Below are 15619 nucleotides of genomic sequence, written 5' to 3'. Positions count from 1 at the left end.
TTCGTTTGCAAGTTGAAGCACAAAAAGAGCCCCTTCAGAACCTCGTCGCCTACATCAGACGACAGTGGATTGAAAGCGCGGTGTTCCTTCCAAAAAAACTGGAGCGTGTACCAGCTGGCCATCAGAACGAACAACGACATCGAGGGATGGCACAACGCTCTGAATCGTCGGGCGAGCGGGCAGTGCGGATTACCTCTGTACTCCTTAATCGAGCTCCTGGACAGAGAGGCGAGACTTACAGCCGTCACCATCAGGCTTGTGTCCGATGAAAAACTGAAGCGGGTCCAGCGGAAGCAGTATCGAAACCGGCAGACGAGGCTATTCGACAGCTGGGACAAAAGGAAAGTAGAAAAGGAAAGAGAAGACCGCCGCATAGTTGCTGAAAACGAGCTCACATCTCAACGGCCCCACTCGTGGAAACTGAAGAAGGCAGTAAAAAATCACAACCAAAAAACAAAACCACAACCAAAAGAATATGACCAGCACTAAACTATCAATAAAGAAACCTAATAAAATTTGTGGGGGGATTGGGGCGCTTTGAAAGGTTCAATAACAAATATGGCGGTTCACATCAACAATCCCTCTCATGAAGTGAATTGCTAGTTATCTAATTGACAATTATTTTCAACGAAAAAGGTGTTTTTGGACGTTGGCGAACTGACATATAAGCGTTGGCGAATAGACTTCATACGTTGGCGAACAGGTCGTTGGCAAACTGACACGTTAGCGAAACGACCGGTATTCCAACCCACATATGACGCCGAATCTGGGAATCGAACCTGGGCCACACTGGTGGGAGGCGAGTGCTCTCACCACTACGCCATTCCTGCACCCCAAAAAGTAACAAATTAAACGATAGTTTTCAATTTACAAAACATGTTTCGACATTATCATGTCATCTTCAGTTGCAAATGAGCTTTTTCAACGGTTGTACATTTGAATTTATGTTGGTATGTTGCAAAATTACGTGTCAGAACTTGCGTACAATTTGAATATGAAGTGTGAAATGCGCAGAAAACAAAAATAGCGCACATAGCAATAAAATAAAAGACAAAAGAACAACGTAATTAAAAAGAAAGAGACAAATCTAAATGCCTCAACTGCTGATTAAGGATGGGATTTTCCCACTTAATGTGCAATGCCTCTTTGATCTTAATTTGGAATTTTGAGGCGGCAGAATCTAAGATCGTGAAACATTCTGTGTTACAAGAGTCATGACAGGCCCTAGATGACTGCAGGTGTCTGTAAACATGCGAAGACTTGTCCGACAAGAGATACTCACGAGCACGTGTACGTAGGTAATGTAGGTAATGTAGCTGGCATTACAGCCAGCACACGAGAATTTATAAACGACAAGCGAACGTAGACCTTGCGGTACTGAATCTTTCACGCTGAACATGTTTCTAAGTTCTGATACGTAATTTTGCAACATACCTTAACATAAATTCAAATGTACAACCGTTGAAAAAGCTCATTTGCAACTGAAGATGACATGAGTATGTCGAAACATGTTTTGTAAATTGAAAACTGTCGTTTCTTTTTTGAGAGTTATTGTTACTCTGCTATCTTTACGTACGTTAACAAATTAAAGTAACGACTCTGTGCCCAATATATAAGATATGTCACGAATCTAAATGACTTAGATAAAAGGTTACGCTTCTAAACCTTTAATTTCAGACTACCTGGTAAAAACAGAACTGGGTCGAATTGCGAGGGTCTTGGAACCACTGGAATTAGCCATGTGATGACGGCTGTTTTCTGTGCATACTGATCTTGCAAGAAGCCTCTTAATTGGGCATAATATAGATCACCCTCTATGTCTTCAATAGACACGATGTCACCAGCTTGGTACAGGATTCCCTGTCGGTGTTCAAGCAAACGTAATTTAAGTTAGTTTGGAAGAGAAGAACTTTTAAGATTCCACTTTGGAAACAAACAAACTCTGATGATGATCTGAAAAGGGTTACATAATTATAGGAGTGAATCATGGTCACGGCCTAAAGGCTTGACTTGTCATCTGACCAAGCTGATAAACATATTAGAAACTCATTCAGTGGCATAAAATTCTAGCATCAACTGGTTGTTCCATTAAAAAAGTTAGCGAATCACTCAAGATAAGTTTGAGGCTCTAAAATGTGAGAGAACTCTTACTTTGAAATAAATCCTGTCTGCTGCCACTACAGTTGCAAAACCCTCTGGTGACTTGTAAGGCTGTGGAATAAGAAAGTTACAATTCAACTTCCGTAACAATCAAGGGATATTCAAGCACTAATAATATTATTTTTAGTCCAAGATTAACATGATTTTCTGCATAAAGAACTCTGAAAAATGTCTTCCCACTAATTTTAGCCTTTGACCCATTGACTCCTGTCAAACACAAGACGATTTACTTGTCAACTGGGAGCATCCTGGGGTGCCTGGGGTGCCCTGGGGTGCCTGAGGAGTGAATGGATTAAGTTTCTTTGGCATCTAACCAACATGAATATATTTTCCTTCATGCAACTCCTATTCCATGCCAAGAATTTTAAGTTGCCAATAATTACTACATGTATCTCATGGTACATGTACATATATGTGGCTGTTCAACCTGATCTCGATAAAACTCCCCGCAAATGGCAACTTCAAAGCCTTGGACTAAATAGATCACTTCCTGTAGAAAGAATCCTAAAGATAATTAATGTTGGCCACTTTCAATAGTTCACAGAATTGTATTGTTTCCAGTGCAAGTGCCATCCAATCAAACACTCAATTAAAGTGCCGCTAACCCCAAAATATTTTTTTTGCTAAAATGAATCTTTGCACCTGTTCGAAACGCATTGCGGCCATTTTTTCACTTTTCTAACAAATCCTGCCATTTTATAGGCTTGGAAAGTTGGAAAAATCCAAGCATCTTTTGTTCACGACCGAGTCAGAAGGAGAGTGGAGCTATTCCTGAGTTGATGTCACAAACCGATTTACATCGAATTAACTCTTTGTAAACATGCATGCAAAGTAGATTGTGACGTCAAGCCAGGAATAGACCCACTCCCCTTATGACTCGGTCATGAACAAAAGATGCTTGGATTTTCGTAACTTTCGAAGCCTATAAAATGGCAGGATTTGTTAGAAAAGGGAAAAAATTGCCGCAATGCATTCCGAACAGGTGCAAAGATTCAATTAGCGAAAAAAATATTTTGGGGTTAGGGGCACTTTAAGACATCTTTGGCATTTAAGTGCATTGGATGTTATTCAAAAATAAAAGAATAAGAATGAATGCAAAGTGACCAACGTTTTTGTGTACATATAGTTGTATAATGTAAACATTACCATTGCAACTCTCCTCATTAATTTTTATCTCCTTTCAACTATTATTGAAAGGCTGAAAGTAGCACTAAACCTCTAAACCTCTATTCAGTTACCAATGATAAACAAATTTTGTATAAAAATTGGGGAACTTTGCTAGGGCACTTGAATCAGTTTGGAGACACAAACAACAGGAATTGAAAATTTATGAAAAAGTTATGATTCAAAGCCCAACGATTCAACACTCCTGACTGCTGTCTTCATCAATTGCTCTATAACTGCAACAACAGTCCTTAACGACCTTCATTTCAATAAGATGTACAATGTAAATAGGTGTCAAAGAAAAGGCAGCCATCATCTCCAGAGGCAGACCAAATATCGATGTCTGAGGCTTCCTAGTCAAGACAGACATGCACATGTACATGTAGATACAAGTAAACCTAAAGTCTACTAAAAAGAAATTTAAACTTTCCTAAAAAGTAAGAAATACACATTGAACTACAGCACTGTACATGAATGCACTTCAAGGTTCTTTGGTGTTGATAAACAATGGCAATAAAAAGTTTAGATACAAATTATTACAGGCCTCTGACCTTGACCATTTTCACATGTATGATGTGCATGAAAACTTCCATCACAGCAATTTGCAGTCAATTTAATTTTTTTTCCAAACTATTTAAATTAAAGAAGAAACGATTTAGTTTTACTCAAGAGCGTGTTATCTTTGAACCGAATTTATTACCACAGCTTAAAAAAATAAACGGGAGAGGAGAACATGATTCAATGTGTGAACATGTGAGCCCTCCTTACCCCCTCCCCCACCCCCAAAGGGCCGCTGATGGCACGCAGTCTGGGTGACCCCTCAAATGATCTACATGACCCCCTGCTTATAAAAAAAATGGAATGCTGCTCCAACCACCACTTCCAAGCATGGGCCTCAAAATCAGTAAGTCAATAATTATTAATAATAACAATCTACACAAAGTAGTTAACAACTGCAGGGGATTGATACTGAAAATTGATGGCCAGTCAATAGGGAACTGTATTATTGGGCTTTCATTTAGCATTCATTGGTATACGTTATTGTTTGACATGGATTTCATTCATTTTCTGTGGAATTAATTTGCATCATCAAGCAGCAGAAATAAAGACTTCCTATTCCAGTGCAACAAAATGAAAATTTATATGTAAATACATTTGTAAAATTCATTAATAATTCATAAGGATGACAGCCAACAGAAATGCACTATTCAGGTCACATGAGTTGGTTTGTAAAGCCCGATAAAGTTCAACTGTCTGTAAGCACGAGGAGGGCTTGAATGGATAGCAGGGAAAGGCTGGGGTTGATGAATTTTTAATTAGTTGAATTATCAATAGGATTAACTTTTATAAAGATCTCTAGCTCACCTAATTAGTATGCTTAACTTTAATAAAGACAAGTCCTGTAAATTTGTACAAAGTTTATTAATCAATCACAAGTTTGACATTTCAATCACAACTATTATGCAACAATCTACGGTACTTGGCCTCTTGTCAGCCTTGTTGAGAACGTTTAATGCATCCTCTCCTCCAGTCTCACGCAAATGGCAGTTAACCACACAAAGTAACAAATAAAGTGAAATTGGGCAGATAACGTTCTCCAATTTGCTTGGCCACTTCACAAACAAACTTGCTCAACTAAAAGTTTAGATCACTATAGCGTATTTGGCGACATGTGCTCTAGTGAAACGGTCAGATTTTGAACATCTTCGCATTTGAGACCGGCCACTCCAACAAGTTCTGACATTGCACATTTATTTCGCCATCACTGCTGCCATTCCTCCAAGACTTTTTTGCCCCATTTAGTGTTGTATTGTGTTGCTCTCGGAGTGGCTTCCGACACAAAACTGGTGAGCAAAACCGACCAGCCATGTTTCTACTACAAAAGCTCTATGAAAATGAATTGCCTAATTCAGTGCTGAGTATTTTCCAAACTCCTATGTAACAGCTCCACACCCACATGATTAACATGACAAACACAATCAATTGTTTCATTTCACATGCAAGATAAAATATTTGCATCCGACCTTTATGGGCTTTTTTTAAAATGCCCATAAAGGTCTCTCGCTCACATTTTATCTATTACGTAAGGATGGCACAGTCAGTTAGTGCGCGGCCTTGGTGCAAGAGGTCCTGAGTTTGATTCCCGGATCTCACATCCTTGTTTCGACTTCTTTCCTTTCCGTGTAGTTAAGTAGATTTGAATACCAGTAAAACAGAGCAATGATGGAGAGGGGGGAGTAAAATGAGCGCACCATCAACCTCAGGTTTGTCAGTTGAATTACTGTTACAAGTTATCAACGTTAAATATGGTTACTTAACTTTACTTTACTTTACTTTACATACAATAATGCAAAATGTATACAATCAATTGTATCGATCATTTAATACATCCGATAAGGCCACCAATGTTAAAACTCAGCAACTTAAAAATAATTATATAAAGAACAATCAAAATCAGCAAAATAATCAAAATTAAATCTTTTTTTGTCTTCTATAAAGGTACATGTATATATTGTGACCCTTCATATGCACCAGTCAATGGAAACCCCAATTCGGCCCATCATGTAATTGTTGTGATTCATGCAAGGCATTGGAATATCCACCATTATAATTTAAAAGCTGAACCAAGGACGAGAGAAAAAGGTATATGTTGCAGTTAATTTTTGTTTTCAGTTAATTTTTATTTTCAACTAGTTAGTTTTTTTTTTAACTACAAGTAGGTGATTTTATTTTCAACTAGTTAGTTTTTTTCTAACTAGGTGATTTTATTTTTAACTATAGGTAAATTTTTTCAAAACCTGGGTAAAATTTTTCTCTCTGATGCTATTAGAGGGCTACAAATTTTAGTGATTAGAGTCAAATGCTCAGCTGAGTGATTTGGGTTTAATACTGAGCACTAATTTAGAATGATTAGCTTTCATGTAAGGTTAGGGACACCACCCACATTTTGGGAACAAGGGTTAAGCTTTCAATTTAGTGATCAGGGTTACGCACCGTCTTATTTGAAAAAGTTAGCATTCCAGGAGGTGTATGACAACTGCAGACTGTCTATAAATATTGCGGATACAGTGTTTAAGTCTAAGCACCCATTTGATTAGCGCTGATAAGCAGTATTTAAGTCTAAGCAACCATTTTGACATAGTTAGCTTTCAATAACTGAGTTAGGATTAGTCTGCAGTTAGTGTGTAAGTGCGAGACACTGCATTCTATGCAAGGAATTGGCATGTATTGTTACAGTAGTAATTGGAGTAATCAATCATCTGAAGTGTATAGTCTAAAACAACTGTGTCTTGGTCATTGGGTTAAGAATATTGGTCCCTGGTTATTGGAAGTAAAGCATTCTTTCACTTGTAGGATAAAGGGGTTAGAGTGTAAAGAAGCTGTGGTGCTGTGTTGGCAGGAAAGTGAAGTAAAGAAAAGGGTTTACCAAGTGACTTGATATGGTAAATTGACCAGTGTGAAGAAATTTGAAAGCTGGCATTTTTTTATTATTATCCCTTCCTCAGGGCTAAACCCTTATTTGTCTTTCACATAGTAGGACTACTTTTTGAAATGAAAAAACAGTGATATTCCTTTGAAAATATAACTTGTTTAATTAATACAAGATTGATAAATACTTCTCTCTCAGATTTTCAATAAACAAGAGCAATATACTACCAGAAAGTAACTACATTACAATAACGTTACAATGGTATTATTATTTGGTACTGTTACAACATGAATAAACTTCAATTTACCTTGAAAGGAAATTTGTTTACTCATTTTGCAAAATGGCCTGTTTACATGCTACAGATCTAATCTAGTGGATCTAATCTCGACCAGAATGTTTTTTTGATATCAGTTACTTTTCCTAAAAGCAACTACTGTTGGGGTACAATGGTGACCTTTTACCATTCAGTCGATCTCTATGAAAGGCTGCCATTGGTTGGTGGGCACTTTCTAAGCATGGAATATGCACATTTTAACACTTGTGTTAACAGCATGCTGACTGATTCCTGCGTAATTTCTTGAAGCCACTTTTTCACACTTGCGTCCTCTGGGAAAAATTAGACTGTGTACTTGGGACAAGATTTGAAACAGTTCCCGTTTTGGAGCTACTTTCTTGATGTTTGCCGTTGCTGTAAGCCCATTTCTTTTGACATTATCATCTGATGTTCCCAGTTTGTTAATTGTTTCTGCTCAGATCAATCTTCGTTTCCTGAAAGGCCGAGTTTCATCTCTGTTTTTCTTTCTAGAAATGTTTGGCCTTCCTGTAAAAATCATCTTTTGAATAACAATTTACTTGCGAATGTTTTCAATTCCTGTATTTCTCCATAGAAATCAATGTCATTTACGCTATTGCATTGGCATGACTCCTCCATTTTATCAGTGCTGCAAGATTTACAACAATGTGCATGGCTCTGGTGTCCAAATGTGAATAAATCAAAGTTTGGACCGAGAGTGGCCTGGGATGAATAATAAAAAATATTTAAAAATTATAAATTATGATGAGAGGTTTGCTTGAGTTCCTTGAATGTGTGGTCAAGTGGATAAGGGAGTGGACAGCCAGATCCAGAGATAGGGGTTCAAGTTCAAGTCAGTAAAAAGAAAAGTCTTGACAAGTATGAATTGTCTGTGAGAAGTGCTGTAGAAAGGGGTGGGCATAATGGATGTTCAAGGGGGGAGGTAACTGGAAGGTAAGGGAGGATAGATCTGTGAAGAAAGGGTGGGGTAGGATAAGGACAATGGGGGAAGATGAGGGACGAACAGGACAAGTAGAACGGAGAAGAGGAGAGTTTCGTTCTTTTTTCATACCCCCTACAAAAAAACAAGCCCCTGTTTTTTAGCTACACCCCTAAAAAAGAAAAATCCCTTTTTTAGACAGTTGATTAAAAAAAGCATAGTTAAAAAAAATTACCTAGTTAAAAAAAAACCTACCATAGTTAAAAAAAATTACCTAGTTAAAAAAAAATTAACTGAAACTGTAAATTACATGTAACTGCAACATATAAAATTATATTGTCATCAGAAGATACTGCAGAATTCGTCTATAGCTGTATTCTAATTCAGAGTTATTTTAAAAACTCTAAGGGCATGTCTCTAAAATCTAGAAATATATAGCTACAGTATAAAGGGTTCAAGAACCTCTAAAATCAAAACGTTAGGGGTTTTTTTTCGTAAAAAGTGTAGTTAACCAAACTGTAAATTGAAAGCTAAACACTGAAAGGAACGCTTAGGCTTAATCTTTAAACAAGTGCTATATGCTTCACACGATCTCGTAAAAAGTGTAGTTAACCGAACCATAAATTGAGCTAAAATGTTACAAGAGTGCTTAGGCCTATGGTATTTGTTTTTGCAAAATGGGTGCTTAATGGTAATCAGTAAAACCAACCAAACCTAGTGTTTTTTCGTTTTTTTTATTTATTTTAATTTTAATTTAAATTTTTTTTATATATAAATAAAATATATTTGTGACACTGCTTACAAAATATACTACATAAGTTACTTACACTGCTAACATCACAAATTTCCAAATACTCATTACAATGTTAGGTAAAGGTAAAGGTATTTATTTACACACAAATAAAAGGCCAAACAGCCACGCAACTGCTGATGGCACGTATAATTCTTAATAATGATTATAAAAACTTAATATAAATATAAGTGTGTATGTTTACAATTAAGTCTGTTCTAACACCGTAAATAGTTAATTTACAACACAACACAGAACTTAACTTAACAAGGAAAATTCTTCGTCCATTTGTTATAAAATGTAGATAGGTTATTGTTCTTAGTATAAATGTATTTTTCTGTTTGGTATTTGATCTTAAGCCTAGATTTGAAACCTTCAATACATGGAAGTAAACGTTTCCTTCTGCAGTCCCATAGATAAAGTTTACCAATTAATATTAAATAGTTAAGTACGGGACATGATGATGAATCTATGCTACCAATTATGATTGCCTGCAAATTAAGGACTTTGTTTTGTTTTGTTATTGAAAAGGCATATTGCTCGCAATCTTTCCAGAATAAATTCGAGTGCGGACAATGGAAGAGAAAGTGGTGTAATGTTTCAGGTTTTGTGTTACAAAAAGTGCATTTATCTTGCTCAGTATAGCCAATTTTACATAATTTTGTGTTTGTATATAGTATCGAATTTAAGAACTTGTACTGGAAGGCCTTAACATAAGGTTCAAGAGCCACTGTATGGTTCCAAGTCATCTTCGGATAATTTAAATTCTTGTTTCAGTTTATGTGCATTGTTTGGAAGTTGGGCTTTATTGCTAATAACCAAGCAATAATAATCTTTTGATTTGTTTTTATGATGTCAAAAATATTTCCATTATGCTTGAAGGAAGGAACACCTTTAGTGGGGCCACAAAACGTCTTTAAACTGAGAGGTACCTCATGTCTAAGTCCAATCCATGTAAGAACATTAACTTTTTTTCTAGTGTGCAGTTTAAATGTTCTACATTTGTAGAACTCACTTAGAGAGCATACTGCGCAACGGTGGCTCAGTTGGTTGAGCATCGGGCTGCCTTGCAGGAGGTTGTGAGTTCGACTCCACCTGGACCAACACTCAGGGTCTTAAACTAACTGAGGAGAAAGTGCTACCTTCGTAATTACATCCGCATTTGGTTAAGACTTTCAAGTCTTCTCGGATAAGGACTATAAACCGTTGGCCCCATCTCACAACCTTTGAATGTTCACAACCCAGTGGGACGTACTGTACATGTAAAAGAGCCCACACACTATTTGTAAAGAGTAGGGCATGGAGCTCCTGGTGTTGTGGTCAGGCCTCATTTCATACATTCATGTGCTGGGGGAGATGGCTAATGGACTGATAGTGGCCGCCAGCGGCACCTGTATATGCTGATGTCCGATCTCACCTATAGATCACTTGCTTGTAAAGAAGGTAACATATAACAATTGTTGAACTCTACATGTAGAATTTCAATCTCTAGGACCAAACCTAGAGTGCAGTTTAGATGTTCTAGAACTCACTTAGAGAATATACATGTATCTATTCTAGAACTCTAGACATGCTAGAGCCAACAGAAAGTAGCATGTAACAATATTTGTCGAAGTACTCTAGAATTTAGATATCTAGAATGCTATAAAACTATAACTAGAGCGGTTCTAGAATGCTACGGAACTTTATAATTATTAGACCATTTTAATTTCTACATGTGTATTTAATCACGCATTATATAGAGCTCTTCTAACTAGAGCAGTTCTACGCCAAGTGGTACATGTAAGTTACGAAACAGAAGCTTCAATCAACAGGTTTAAAGATATACATGTATAATTATAACAAAATCTGGCGTAGATAATAAAGTTACATCATTTTCTTTTCATGGGTGTGTTTATTTGTCGTCAGTTTTCTTAATGAATTGCTCCAACGCCGGTGAAGGTCCGTTTTTCCTGTTGATGGTTCCTTCCATCCCATACTCTGCTTACACATACAAAATAATGAAGACTACCAATAAAGCACAGGCTTATTGCGCATGTCAAAGGTTTGTGATAGAGGAGGGTCAACGATATTAGCATTTTTCTTCAAAGAAAGAAAATTGTTAAAAAAGTAAATTATATCCCAGTTAAGTCATTGCGTTTCTATTGTCTTGTATTCAATAATCTTCTTATAAAAAGCCAGTTTTCTCATTCTACAAAAGCAAGTAAATCTGCTTCGAATGATACTACGTAAGTACACTGTGCATCTGATGTATTGAGTCAGTGATAACACTAAAAAGGATAAGCCAACAAGCAAGAAAAGAAAAATATACAAATTTCAAAGAGTGGGGTTAAACAAATTCGAGTTTAGCTAGAGTGGGATTCAGAGAAAGAATTGGAGCGCTGCAGATTCTCGTAAAGCTTTCTCCGTGCATTCATCATCATCCTTTATAGTCAATGGTACCCTGCTAGCAATTTACTGGGCTGACGAGTACAGGAAAAGGGTACAGGAAAAGAGACACAAGACCTCTGCTGTTGTAGCCGGGAAAGTTGATGGGTACAAGAACTGTAAAAGCGAGACACTTATCAAGCATTTTTTCAAGCATTTTGACCCACGTTTACTGCAAGGACTGTTTTTTGATTGGTAGCAGTAAATTGAAAGCAGCAACGTAGCAAGAAGTACCGTATTTACCCGTGTATAAGTCGACTTTTTATGGCCTCAAAACAAGCTCCAAAAATTGCCCTCGACTTATACACGGGTCAAGGATTTTGAGCAAGTTCCAGCTAAGTAATTTATTCAAAATTGACATAATAATGTTGTCTTGGGCACAACAAGCACAGTGGACAAAAGGCGACAAGACTTCAAAATGAATGTACAGTATATAGGCAATTCCAGTTGAAATGAAAAAGGATTTGTCCAAATCTAAATGTTGAAGATACTCACAAGCACAAATATGAAATAGGCACTGGAAATTTTCGTTTTCCAAAGGCGGAAAGCTCTAAAATTAAAGGCATTTCTGTTTCTTCAAATAAACTGAATCGTTCAACGGCTTAGTAACCTGGGGCAATACCTCGTGTTTGGGTGCAAGCATCGTCACTTGTGTTGCGTGAAAATGCTGGTTGGTAATGATTGTTTTTTCTTCTTTATACAAACCTGGCTGATTTAAATGCTTTTGCAAACTTCGTATTGTTTGGTTTATGAGTTTTGTTTTGTTTATCATGTGACAAATTATAAGTGAAGCAGCAATTAAACCTTGCACATTTTCGCATTGTTCGCAAGTTATTTTCAAAGATTGACTCCTGCTTCTGTGATGTTGTGCTTATCCTCTAAAGCTCTTTATCATTGAACAACGAAACAGCTTAGTTTGAGGTTTACATGTTCGATTTTCTGACAACTTTTTTGAACTCAAGGACAAAATGCTCGCATATACATGTACAACAACTGCTGAACCACAAAACTATTAAGCGCTAATGAGGACCTGAGTTTTTTGTGTATCCACACTTCCAGAAATCGAAGAATTAGTGTCCCAGTAACATAATGATTTTAACAAAGAAATTAAGAAATTGCTTTTTTTGCCATCAAAAATGGGGGGTCGACTTATACACGAGATCGACTTATACACGGGTAAATACGGTACTTCCAGAAGTTTTGGCCAGACAAGAAACAGCCCGGCAGAAAGAGCTCCAGCGGGAGCTTGAAGTCAAATTCAACACTGCTTATATAACAGTGCAAGAAGAACTCCTGTTTGCAAAGTATCAGCTGCTGCTTTTGCTTTATAAAATGAATGGAGTTGACATCGGTCCATCCTGCGACACCGATGTCATAAAGTCTGATCTTGGTGACCTGATGGAATCATTGAAGTATGCGTCTATTGTCAATTATGAAGCTGTGTATTTATTCCGGTTTTCAAGTATATTTTCTCTGGTTAAAAGTGCACAATGAAAAAAGGAAATACATGATGAAAACATTTCTGTTATCTCGAATGTACTTTGACATGATGATAACATGTAACAATAATTTGTGTTGAAATTGAGAAGTCAAGCGGATTTAAAAACTACAACAATTTTATCACCGTCTCAAACAAAAAGTAAGTCAGCCTTAATTAAAACAACAAACACAGGATTAAAATAAAATACAAATAAATGAAAATGACGTAATAATGTCTTAAGTTCTAATTTTCGGTTGGAATAGGCGCTCCCAATATTTTAAGCTGTGCTCCTATAAACATTTTCTGCTGTGCGCCTAAAATGTTGGCAGTGCACCTAGAAATATAGACCTAGTAGCACAAGTGCTCCCATAGCCAAAAATAAACTTTGAGCCCTGTATGCCAAGAACTGCAAGAACTGCAGCTATATACATGAACATATACACAGTAGAATCGAAAGCTATTCTGTACAGCCTTCATGTAACTTTACCTTTCTTTTAACTTTTTGCAGTGTTCGACGACCTCTACATCTTTCTCCTGATTTTCCGTTATAACCTTTCCTGGTTCCTGCCTTGATTCTCGCAACAAGTTTTTTACTCTCCTTAGAACTTTGTCTTTGAATTCGAATACTGGAATTGACTCTCTTTAAATGGCAACTGTTACAAAAAATGTCACCATTGTTTCCCTTTCTCCACATCAAAGAAGTTGCTATTTTGCAGGCTGAGCACTGTGGACCGTGATCCAGGGACATTTTTCATGCGGTAACGTACTCTTTTTCCTTTAAAGGACCACAGCAACATCCGCCATTTTTGTGTATTTACCCGTCAACCAATGCAAATCAAAAGGACATTGGACATTTCATAACAATTACACGCCACAGTATCCCATCTCAATAATGAAAAGCTTACCGCTGTAAAAGGAATGGCCGTTTAGGGGCTGTGAGGGGCTGTGTGAATCGGGTCCATTCAGCGGTCCATTCTCGTTCCCAGAGCTGCGATCCTCTTGGCCAGCGCCACGGATCGAGAGCCCTGGCAAGCCCTGGCTGGTTCCAATTCAACAGTCCGGGATTCACGGAATTCGGTCGTTCTGCGCAGTTTCGATTCTTTTTCAAAATGGCCGACCAAGCCAAATTGATCTTTTCCACGAGGCGTTGAATTATGGAATGGAAATTCTAGATTTAAGCGACATCACATTGAAAGAAAAGAAGTACGAGGGTTTGAAGCCTCAAATGCACGATCATTTTTTTTTAAGATGAGAGAGGGAGGACTGAAGGGTCACTGAATGTCTGGTTAAAGGTTATTAAATAATACTTTCGCATGTCAAATGTTCTAAGCTCTATTGATTTAGAGACAATAACATTATAATACGTAAGTAAACAACCTTGAAATTTGCATTTATTACTAAAAATAAATGATCACATATACTGGTAATAAATTATTTTCATATGTTTTGCACCTAAAAGCCTGCCTAGTGGTCCTAATGGTACCAATTATTTTGTCTGACTTCTACGAATTATGGATATATATGTTTTTTATTAACTTATAATAATATTTCCAAATGGTCTGGATAGCAAAAGCGTTACTAATAGCGGAGCGCAAGGCGCGCGCTCGAAGAGCAACATAAGAAAATATGGTAACCCATAGTCTCCTACGCAGCTGTTCTTTGTGTGGAGAGGAGCGTTGCGTGACCACATAAAGAACGGCTGCGCAGGAGACTAGGTAACCCATCGAAGCGAGAAAATTTGTTTGTATAGCCATGACGTCATGAACATCCGTACGAACGTCCGTACGTCCACCCCTCCATGTATGCCAATGTGACCAGTATCGTGCTAGTTTTGATATCCACCATTGGACATCCATGTTTTGATCGATTGACACCTGTCAAAACAAGGTTTCCGCTGACCAGTATCACAAGACCATATCGCGGGGTGAAGCTTAGAGTTCACCGAGGTCAGCTGGTTTTTTTTTTAAGTTGACCGCTGACCAGGTACTGGTTTTTGATTGGAGTGAAGGCTCAACCTACAATAGGTTAACTCACCTAAAACGCGGCTACACGGCCGTGCTACGTCAACTATAGTTCTTACACAGTCGACGCTTTTCGTGTTCAGGTCGAAAACGGTTTGGAAAATTGTTTTGTTTCTGCCTTTTCGCTGGTTTCAATCCAGTTTGACATATCATGATAGCTGTGGTCCACACTGGCGGCTACGCAGTTATTAAAGTCAAGCATCGGAGGGATATAACCTTAAAGCTGGGTGTTTATTTTTAATTTGCTTAGAGCTGCTTTTTTTCTGTATTGCAATTTTTGGCATATCTTTAGAAGCTCTGATAAGGTTACATGATGCCTGGAAGACCTATGACTAGAACAGAAACGAAAGGAGAAAGAAAGAGAACGACAATGACAAAACAGAATACCAGTAAGAGCTCATACTTGTTGGAAGAATTTACCCCACAAATTCTTTCCTTGGGCACTAAACCGTTTGTTATTTTTACGGATGCGTTATTTAAAGTGGATGCGTATTTTTAAAAAGTGGTTTAATCGGTTTTTCCTTTGTTCAGGAATGAAACTCGAATATTTATTGACAACTGGAATTAAAAAACAATTACAAGTGTTTGTTTTGCTTTAAAATGCGAGCGAACAAGTGCTTTTCCGTTTGCCCAACTGGTTTTCGATGTGCCTCGACAGTGACAAGAGAAATTTGCCCTTATATTATAAACACGTAATCGAAATGGGTTCTCGTAAAATTAGGGAGAAATTTCACTAGCTTGTGGAGGGGGACATTAGGATTTTCGATTTTGCGGTTTTGGCTATTTTTTTAGATCGGTTTTTCGGGTTTTTGTGCCAAAAGACTTCGGTTTTTAAATTTCGGTTTTGGTGTTCATTGCGGTTTGCGAGTTTTTCGTTTTTTAGCATCTGGTTTTCGGTTTTCGTAAAAAATACGA

At 37.4% G+C, this 15619-nt stretch overlaps 1 protein-coding gene across 1 annotated transcript in view; it reads right to left on the bottom strand.

Annotated features, from left to right (window-relative positions):
* The window catches only part of LOC138057992 (GATA zinc finger domain-containing protein 1-like), a 20102-nt gene extending 6585 nt beyond the window's left edge, over positions 1-13517 (bottom strand). The window contains exons 1-3 of the mRNA XM_068903921.1: positions 13171-13517; positions 2152-2211; positions 1683-1860 (exon numbers count right to left, since the gene is read on the bottom strand). Coding sequence (XP_068760022.1) covers positions 1683-1860; positions 2152-2211; positions 13171-13431 — 499 coding nt within the window. The 5' untranslated portion in view covers positions 13432-13517. The remainder of the gene's footprint in view (positions 1-1682; positions 1861-2151; positions 2212-13170) is intronic.
* Positions 13518-15619: the final 2102 nt, after the last annotated feature.

Source organism: Montipora capricornis, chromosome 1, assembly GCF_036669925.1.
Source record: "Montipora capricornis isolate CH-2021 chromosome 1, ASM3666992v2, whole genome shotgun sequence".
Classification (NCBI taxonomy): Eukaryota; Metazoa; Cnidaria; class Anthozoa; order Scleractinia; family Acroporidae; genus Montipora; species Montipora capricornis.
Note: the sequence above shows the minus strand (reverse complement) of the source record. Positions and strands in the feature narration are given on the sequence as shown.